At 48.5% G+C, this 9,980-nt stretch overlaps 1 protein-coding gene across 2 annotated transcripts; it reads right to left on the reverse strand.

Annotated features, from left to right (window-relative positions):
* Positions 1-219: 219 nt before the first annotated feature.
* Positions 220-6,993, reverse strand: Maged1 (MAGE family member D1). 2 transcript variants are annotated; one of them, XM_005081134.4, is made up of 13 exons: positions 6,810-6,993; positions 6,194-6,267; positions 4,808-5,509; positions 3,564-4,232; positions 3,407-3,470; positions 3,143-3,222; positions 2,863-2,954; positions 2,564-2,643; positions 2,426-2,468; positions 2,150-2,212; positions 1,502-1,616; positions 626-1,011; positions 220-426 (listed from the first exon to the last, which is right to left on the reverse strand). In XM_005081134.4, exons 2-12 carry the CDS (start codon positions 6,236-6,238, stop codon positions 634-636), a joined length of 2,331 nt encoding a protein of 776 aa, XP_005081191.1. In that variant the 5' UTR covers positions 6,239-6,267; positions 6,810-6,993; the 3' UTR covers positions 220-426; positions 626-633. The 2 variants fall into 2 exon arrangements, with proteins under 2 accessions (XP_005081191.1, XP_012976806.1); XM_013121352.3 differs by having other exon boundaries at positions 5,357-5,509; positions 6,810-6,989.
* Between the last annotated feature and the right edge of the window lie 2,987 nt (positions 6,994-9,980).

The following is a 9,980-nucleotide window of genomic DNA, read 5'->3' on the forward strand; positions in this document are numbered from 1 at the left end:
CATTATATGCATTACTGAATGACTATTTATACCAGTCCTTAGATCTCATTAGCCCTTGTGTTCATTCATTCCCTTCTATGGTTCCCAGTCCATTAGTTGGATCTATCCACATTTCCATAGATTGAAAGCTTATTTGTCCTTCCGGTTACAGCCAGCAACTATGTTGGTCTCTCTCTCTCTTTCTCTGGATATGCATACAAAAAAGAGGAGCACATTTAATTCATTTGCAATTTCAACATTTATTTCTGATACCAAAACTTGACAAAACACAAGGAAAACAAAAGTAATAGACAGAATAGCAAATAAATTTATCTTGCATGCCACTCTCAGTCAACAGGGTGTGGCTCTCTAGATAGCTGTGTTTTGAAGGAATCTGAGGCTTCAGCCTCGCTCAGAGGGAAAACTATTGCAAATGATGAGCAGTATCTGTGAATATAAGAAAAAGGGAAAAATTCAATAAGCTGTATCAAGTAATAAGTAACACTAACACTAAACAGTACTTCTCTGTACTTTTTTCTCCACCATGGGTTTTACATTACTACTAGCTTAGGAATGTGGATACAGTCCCCACTGACCATGTATCACCCAAGAACCCTATCTGTCAAATTCAAAATGATTTATTTACCTGACACTTTACTCAACCCAGAAGAAGCCAATGGCACCGAAGTTGGCGGCAAAGTTGGCAGTGGCTGTACCACTGGGGCCAATAATGGGGCCAGTGAAGGCCTGAGGAAATCTGGAGCGAGCATTCTGGTGGTATCGGGCCCAGAAGGTAAAGGGGATTCTGGACCAAGGATCTCCAAAATCTCCTTCCTCATCCCAGGTCAGCAGCTCAAACTCGATGTCATCCCAGCTCCAGGGCCCAGACACAGCCTCATCTCCGATTCCCATGCGGGTTCTTGCTTCAGCTCGGGCCTCTGCCTCAGCTGCAGCAGCATCCAGAGCATCCAAAGCTTCATCTGCAGCTTCCATGAACTGTGCGGTCCAGTCACGTGGGTCTCTCTTCTGAACCTGTGATGAGGAATAGAAAACAAAACCCAACCTCTTACAGTAGCCAAGATATATGATCAGTGCAGTGCCCATCAATAGATGATGGAAAAAGAAAATATTGTATTATATACAGTGGAACACTATTCAGTCTTCAAAAATGAAAATCCTACTATTCATGACAATATGGGAGAAACTGAAGGACATTATACTAAATGAGTTAATACAAAGGGACAAATATTGTTTTGGCAATCTAGACTCATAGGAGTAGATTAGAAGGGTGGCTGCACGGGGCTCAAGCAGGATGAGGAATAGGGACCTATTCATGAAAGGGTATGAAGCTGAGTTAAATACAATAAGCTCTGGATCTGTATTATGTAGCTGATCATGTTCCTCAACAAGCAGGCTCTCCATCTCCCTAGCACTGGACCGCAAACCCCCACTACCATATCAGGCTTTTTACATAGGTTCCGGGGATTGAACCCAATTAACCTATCATCAGTTCCTCCATTACCTCTGCAATGAATCTCAGCACTTTCATCTTGCTAGTCTCATGGTAGGAACGGAGGCCCCAGAGAAACTCATATTCAGGAGGGTTGCTGTTGGGCACTCGTCTGTAATCCAGGTATCTGATGGGGTAAAAACAACAACAAAAAGAGTCCGTGTTTATGGGAAGTCTGCAAAAAACACTTAACAATTCTGGATTGTGAAACTCTCTATTTTAAACAGAAGTCTTTTACTCCAGACTCATTCTTAAACACAGTCAGGGTACCTACCCTTTAAGAATCAGGTCTTTGAATTCTAATGCCAGTGATTCTATACTAGGCAGCCACTCAGAGCGGCAAGGTACACTTGCATGGGGTCACAGAAAGGCAACATTCATTTAACCCTTCTGCTAAAGTTGTTGCTTCAGGTTCTTATAATCTTGTCAACAAACCCACAAATAGAACACTCCCATGATTCCAGCATGGCTCACCCTTTCTTGAGATTGTGTATTATGAGAAGAGCAGACAGGCTTTACTGTAGAAACATCCTACCTCAAAGCATGCATTCAGGAAACACTTGTGAGTAAGGATGTATTTCTGTGAACCTATATCCAGGTGTGGTGTAAGTGGCATGTCTAGAAAGTCTTTTTGGATGCACACCAAGCAGAGTCACTTACTTCTGCTTTACAAACTCGTAAGTCAGAAGTTTTCTCAGATCACCAAGGAGGGGATGTCTGACCCTGATGGTAAAAAAAGAAAATGACAATCACAATTTTCCTGAAGAAAAGAGAGACAGAGTTCAATATTGTTTTCCCATCTATCCACATCATAATTTAAATACCCCCAAGGCAAACTCTACAACCCCAGACCACCAGGCTAATGCAACCCTGGGATCATCCCCTGCTGCCAAAGGATAATGCAAACAGACAGGAGCTGAAAGAGCCTAATCATACCCAGGACGTAGTCCCATCTTGCGAAGTGCCTCCCAAAGGACAGCTGCAATGGGAGGCAAGAGAAGATAAGGCACAGAAAGTGAACACAGGAATCAGGCTATCTACAGCCAACCCCCAGCTGCAAGTCCAGCCACTCACCCTCACTGGCACGGTTGCCATTCATGAAGATAATGCCCAGAATCACTAAGAGGAGGCCCAACTTAGGTGTGTCTTTGGTCCTAGAGGAGTACAAAAGAATATATATGTATGTAAATAGCGAGCAGTCATTTGCAAGAAAAGCCCCAGCAAGCTTACTAATTTAGCTTTTTCAGTATTCCTCAGGGGAGATCATTATGCCCCCACTCTGCCCATGACCTCCTATGTGACCAAATACTGAAACTCTTAGGGAAAAAAACATCACTGAGAAAGGTCATATTCCATCTCCTTTCCCATCTTACGTTCCCAGTATGCCAGCCAGGGACTCAGGGGTGCTGATGAGAATGTACAGATGCTCTTCTTTGTCAATTTCCTTCAACTGGATTCCAAATTTCTACAGGGGCAAGAAAACAGATTATAAAATACAGCAGTAGCAGTGTCCCATTGGCACTGGGACACTGAGAGAAATACACATAGGTAGGCAGTCACAGCCCTGTTAAGCCTTGCCCTACACTTCCAGTAGGAATCTCCTAAAACTGAGCCTTTCCACATCATCCCAGTTTCTTAGGTTTGGCTTTTTACCTTCTCCAGGACAAAGCAGGCGCGTTCAATGATTTCTGGATAAACATCAGTGTATTCTCGGATGATATCCCTCAGCATTTCTGTAGGAGAGAAGGGAAGCACCGCGACTGAGCTGGAGCACAGAGTAGCAGGCCCTTTGGCAGCCCTGGTGTGGGTAGCTCAGCCAGGGTCCTCAAAGGCAGAAATGAGGGAGTCAGCTATGGAAGGGAAGGGATGTGTAAGCAAAAGGTGCTCACAGAGCACAGGGACAGGGGAGGGACTTACCAGAGCGCTTGATTGGCACCTTCGTGTAGTCTTTAAGCATCAGGTACTTGACCAGCTTATTTGCCTGAGGAGAAAGAATTAAAATTCTCTTTGCAGAAAACTCGGCTGACTATAATGGAAGGACAACAGAAAATAAGTGGAGAGGTCCAGCACTTACTCTTTCCTGAAGAAGGGCCACATCTCGGGGCTGGGGAGCACCCTGGTTCTGTGAGGCACGAGAGTTCGGGGAGGATCTCAGATTAGGTGAGGGTCGTAAGTTCTGCCAGTCAGGTGGAATCGGCCAATCGGTAGGGATCCAGTCAGGTGGAAAAGGCCAGTCAGTGGGAAATGACCAGTCAGGGGGCAATGACCAGTCAGGTGGTAACTGCCAATCTGGAGGGCCTTGCCAGTCTTGAGGGCCCTGCCAACTGGGTGGAGCCTGCCAACTAGGTGGGGTCTGCCATCCAGGTGCATTCTGCCAGGCCATTGGGTTTGGCCAGACAATTGGACCGGGCCAGACAATGGGGTTTGGCCAGATCACTGGATTCTGCCAGATCACTGGGTTAGGCCAGATCACTGGATTCTGCCATGCAACTGGGTTCTGCCAAGCTGATGGTGTCTGCCTAGCTGGGGGACTCTGACGTGCTGGTGGGGTCTGCCTGGCTGTCTGGTTTTGCCAGCCTGATGGGTTCTGCCAAGCCAATGGGGTCTGCCACAGCACATTGGGGGGTGCGCCAGGTGGGTTCTGAGTGGTCACTGGAACTGGAGCAGACCTCCAGTTCCCTGAAGCCAGTGAGGCCCGCCTTTGATCCCCACTGCCGTTCTCTTCCACATTCAAGTTATTAATCTGCAGCGTAAGAGAAAAGAGAAGTCCAGGGTCACTATTCATCCTTAGTACTTAGTACTTAGTACTTGGCAGCTAATCTAGGAAGTTCCTATGAATCTTCCCCCTGTAAGGACAGACTGACCCCTCACTAGCCATTGGTCACTTTGTTTATTTTTCATTGTCTTTCAGGCAGGAGATTCATGTCCAAACCAGACCAAGAACAACCATAAAGTGGGGACCAGAGCTTTCCCTTTCCTGCGTGACTACTGTTACCACCCTGAACTCAAGCCACCTCATGTCACCTTGTGTCTTCTCTAGTCAGTGAGGTGAAGCTTCAAGGTCTAATGAAATTTGGTGTGAGCCTGCCTAGCTTAAGACCTCACCCACGGTGTTTACTGTCAAAACGTAAAATGACCTATACACAGGTGGTATGGTGATCCAGATTATCTTTCCTTGTAGAAACTCACCATCAATCTGTGGACAATCAGGGGTCAGGAATGAACATTTACCTCAACACCCCGTCCAACTTAGCCCCAATACAGGTATATGTGCCCTTTATTTTGTTTGGAGCCAAGTGAAGCTAGGAGGGATCTCACCTTGCGGGTCCTCTTGCCCCGAATTATAGTCCGGGACTCCACATTCTGAGCCTGGGAGCCATCGGCTAAGGTCTGTGCAGCTGCACCGTCAGTTTCAGAGATACCTGGGCTGGTCCCTACGTCAGCCATTTTGACCTGGTTTACATTCTGGATCTGGGCATCAGCTGCGGGGACCTTAGTGGTACCATTCCAAGCCTTAGCAGCTGTCTTAGGCTGCTTGTTGATCATCTCATTGGCACTGGGACACTGAGAGAAATTGTAGGCGCCACTGGGGCCTGGCTTAGTAGTGGCATTGTGGGCCCTATAGGCCATTTCAGATTTTTTAGCTGCTGATTTGCCTGCGTTTGCTGCCTGGTAAAATTCAGAGGCAGCATTTGGGCCTTTAGAGGTGCCATTCTGTGACTTAAAGGCCATCTTAGACTGGTTCTTGGGCATCTCCTTGGCATTACGTGCCTGAGAGAAATCATTTGGACCCTTTGTGGTGGTATTCTGGGCTTTAAAGCCTGTCTTGGGCCTAGCAGCAGCTGTTGAAACCTCAGTATTAGCCACCTCATTGGCAGTTGGGGGCTGTGAACTCCGGGGACTAGCATTCTGCCCACTGGCAGCTGCTGTGGCCTGGCGGGTGGGTGGAGCCTCAGAGATCTGGATGGCTTCCATCAAGGTCTGCACAAGCAAGGCGCTGTCTTCTACGGAGGCCTCAGCCTGCAAATACAGGAGGGAGAAATTTCAACCTCCGGTCCTTACAAGAAGGAGGGGCACGCGCAGCAGGGGAGCTGTAGACGAGCATCACAGTCCACAGATCTGGGGGCACAGAAGGGTCAAAGGGAGGCGGGGCGGGAACAAAATTTGGTTAAGCACCGAGGGGGCAGGGCAAGGTGAGGGCAGTCAGAGGCAGCAGGGGCTGGCGAGGAACCGTGGGGCAACCAATGAACCCCAAGAGGGTTTAGAGCCGGACTGGCTAGGCTTGCGGTGGGGAGCTCAAGACCCGAGGAGGAGGAGGGAGGAATCGCGGAGGATAAGCAGAGAGGGCGGAGGGGGAGTCTCGCGGCGTGGAGAAAGGGAGGGTGAAGGCGAGAGGTTGGGGGATGGGGCGACAGACTGCTCTACACGCGTCAGGGTTATGGAAAACATGGTTCCTTACCCAACCCGCATTCTCTGGGCAGAATGCCCTGACTAACAGGGTCTCCCCTTTCTCTAAGCAGGGACCGATGGCTGAAAAGGGACGCCCCTCCCCCCATTCGATAAACGCTAGACATTAGAGAGCCAGCGGAGTCTAGGCCGGAAGAAGGGCAAAATCAGATCCTGTCTTTAGCGCCACCAAAGGGGCCGGGGGTGGGCGTAATCTGTCAGCAGGGAAAATGGAGGAACGGGGAGCGGGGATCTCACCTGGAAGCCGCGGAGGCCTGCACCGCCGTCCGGTTTCTGAGCCATAGCTCTTGTGTCTCTGGCAAGAGCAGAGCCTAGGGGGGTGTGGGAGAGGAACTAGGCATTACACTACAGAAGGAAAATACCGAATTGTGTGTGCGTGTGTGGCTGGATTCTGGGGGCGGGTGAGGTGCTGGGTATGGGGAGAAACGGGCCTAATCGGAGCGGGAAAAGTAAACGGACATCCTGACGGACAATCTAAAATTTCCAGAAGCCGACAGGGAAAAGCTTCAAATCCGCGTTCTGGAATCAGATAAGGGCTCTGGATGCGGTAGTTTTCGGGGGGGCGGGGAGAGCGAAGGGGAAAAATTCGCTTCTGCAAAGTTGAATTAAGGTTCTCAACCTAGAGGAATCGTGTAACGGGCCAAGGTCGAGAAATCTGAGTATTCTGTGAAGGAGTGGGATAAGAATTCAGACAACAAGCGGGGTTCTAAATTAGAACGCGTCGGGAGCGGGTGAGAATCAGGGGCTGGGTAGTGGAGGGGTTTCTGAATCCAGGGGAAAGGGATTGGGATAAAAGAATGGGGGAGGGGCGCCTCACCAGGGGGCAGATGCCCAGTCTGGGGGCCAAGCTCACCTTGCCTTAGGCCCCAACCCCAACCCCCTCGCTGTCTCCCTTCTTCACGACTCAGAGGATCAGGCTGGCTGTGCTGGGCTCTCAGCAGCCGCACTCTCTCCTTGTCCAGGAGAAAATGCCAGCGCGGCAGCTCGGGCGACCCCGCCTCTTCGCCTAATATACCACCCACCGCCTCAGGAAGCCCCGCGCATGCGCAACGGCTAACTGTCCAAATAAGAGTCCCGCTTGCTTTCCCAACAAAAGCTTCATCCTGGAGACCTCGTCGCGCATGTGCACTTGTAGGAGATCCCGCCTCTTTGCCAACACACTATCCCACCGCCAACCAGGTTGACAGTGTACAAAGGTTCCTCCCCTTCTTCTTCGGCACCCACTCCTCCGACAGACGCCCAGCGCCTTTTGGTCCCACCCCCTTGCCCAACACGCCAGCCCCCTACCTTTATCCGCAATGCGTCTCTAGTCAGTCCCTCCCTTTCCCCCCCAGGACTCTCCAGCCAGGTCCGCAGCTACCTCCCACCCCCTGCTTAGGACCTCGTAGGTAGGCCTCTGTGGGGGGTCTCTTATTTCGAAACAAACTAGGCCTCTGCCGAGTTCACCCACTTTGCAGCGCAGGAACCTTAAAAGCCTGAGGAAAAAAAAAACCGCATCCCAGGAGGTAGCAAAGCGAGTGTCGGCCAGAGGGATCTATAGATGTCTTCGGACTCGACTCAGAAAATCACTTTTTCTCTCGCCCCCACCCCCTTTTGCAGTTTTGTCATGGGAACATTTCGCGAGGGGTGGGCCCGAGAGGAGAGCGAAAGGCGTAGGGGCAGTGGGATCGGTCCTGGGGCTTGTTTTTCTCGGACTGCAGCCCTAGAAGATCAATGGAGGACAGCAGCTCCATTTTACACACCAGGTAGCTAAATGTGTACCCACTGTATGAACGACGGCACAAAATTTGGCACAGCACAGTGGTACACACTGGTAATTCCAGCACTCTGGAGACTGAGTGAGGAAAGCCACCAGTTTCAGGCCAGCTGCACAACGCTGAGACTTTATCCAAAAACCAAACATGGGGGGGCAGGTTTTTATTAGTGTTGGTCTGATAATTAAGGCATGCCTTAATTTTTCGTTGGGATGACAAATTTTCCTCTCCCCAAATATTTGTTCCAAGTGCACAAAGCCTGTGTTCTAGGAGGCCTAGTATATGTGGGAACCCTTCTGGTTCACTCTATACTCCCATTGGCAGGCCCTTCCCAAGGAGTGACACCCGAGAGCTTGGTGCTTGCTGGAGCAGCCAGAGCAGTCAGGTGTGTCTGTTCTGTTCTGCATGAACCTTGGCTGGGCTGTAGAATTCCGTGATTAAAGCCTGACCTATCTGTCCCTGGCTGTGTGAGCACCTGAGAATATAGTCACTTTAGTCGACTTCGGGAAGCCTGGTTTGCTCACTACACAAAATAGAGTCACAGAAAGGAGGTCTAGTCCAAGGACACACAGCCAGCTGTGCTTCCAAGATGGCTTAAGAGACAAACGCAGAAAAATGACGTACAGATTCAAAGTGACTCAAACCAAACCCATACGTTTCCAAAGTCCAAGGCAGATTTTAGCGCGTTTCCCGTTTATTCTGGCGTCAGCAAGGAGCCTGCATATGAAAGAAAGCTAATGCTAGGAAGGACTGCAGCATTTAGTCCCCAAGGGCCAACATCAATTCTGCCAGGCTGGATGACTTCCCTCATCTGTTGCATAGCAACCTCCTCTGTCAGCTGCCTGTTTTTCCTCAGCACTTCCTCTGTAGAGTGTCTGCAGTGGGACGTGATCAGACTCGGGAAAGGAGGTCTGAGGTGCCATTTTATATATTATCTGCTTCCATGTCTGTGTCTTCAGTCATGACGCAGACTATAACTTTCACACTCGTCACCTACTGCCCCCTCCCTTCTCCAGTTGAATATCTCTTGAAAGTCTCAAAATTATTATTCCCAATTTTTTCTCTTGTATATATCCTCCTCACCAGCATTCCCTTTAGTTGGGATCTTTTTTGCCATATTAGACCAGGGACTTCTTTAGGGAGATGGACTGTTGTCTGTTTTATTCATCGTTGCACCCTCAGCATGAAGAACAATGCCTAGTACACTTTATATTTTCAATAAATACTTGTTGGATGAGTGAATAAATCCCAGTGTACCACATTGCTAAAAGCAGAAGGTTGAAAGGACTTTTTGCTTGATAAATTCACTTATTTTTTTGTCTTACACAGACACATAATACATACTCATTACTGGAGCAGTTCATATGCATCGTTAAAGGTTGAAATATTATCTACATGCTGTAGAAGCGAAGGAATCATTTTCTGATTCTCATCACTTTGAGACAGTGGCTAAGGTTTTTATGCTACCTTTTCATATAGCATTTTAATCACAGACTCTTCTTACATCCATAGGAGAATATGCATGTGGAAAATATTTGAAATTGCACCTTTTTGCCTAATGCTTCACATTCTTTGTGCAGTTGTGCCAGAGGTGCATTGTTAGCATGATCTTTATATCCTCGCATGATCAAAGATGCATATTTTTATCATTTGGCAAGAAGTAAGAGCATAAACATTTTTTTGCATCTGATTCATCTTATCAAAAAACTCTGAGTCATTCTTTAAAACATTTTTTAACATTACTTTTTGTTTATGTTTGTTCATGTTGTAATAAGGATTCTGGTGTTAGCTGAGTTCATTATGCCGGACAGGCAAAGGACTGACAGTCCAGGAAAGACAAAAGACTGAAATGTAGGAAAAACCTTTAAGTCAGGCTCGCAGGCTCCTTCCTTGGGACTTGGGGGAAACCAGGAGGTGGGAGTCTGAGGTGCCGGACATGATTCTGTTGTCCAGATGTTTGTCCCTGATCAGGCCTGTCTTTCTAACTTTCCCTCAGTGTGTCTGTGGGTTGGTCTCTCCGTGTACAATGCTGGCTTTTGGATGTCAGAAGAGAGTCGGACTCCCTGGCTAGAGTTATATAGGTGCTTGTGTGCCACCTGGTGTGGGTGTTGGGAACTGAACGCACATCGGTTAAAACAGCTGCTCCATCTCTAGCCCTTATTGTTGGGTTTTTACATTTGTGTTGTGTGTGTGTGTGTGCGCGCGTGCGCACGTGTGTAAACGGATTTCCATTTCTCTGAGTTAAATGTCCAACAGTGCAATTTCTGTGT

This window comes from Mesocricetus auratus, unplaced genomic scaffold (assembly GCF_017639785.1).
Source record: "Mesocricetus auratus isolate SY011 unplaced genomic scaffold, BCM_Maur_2.0 Super-Scaffold_100003, whole genome shotgun sequence".
In the NCBI taxonomy this organism is placed as follows: Eukaryota; Metazoa; Chordata; class Mammalia; order Rodentia; family Cricetidae; genus Mesocricetus; species Mesocricetus auratus.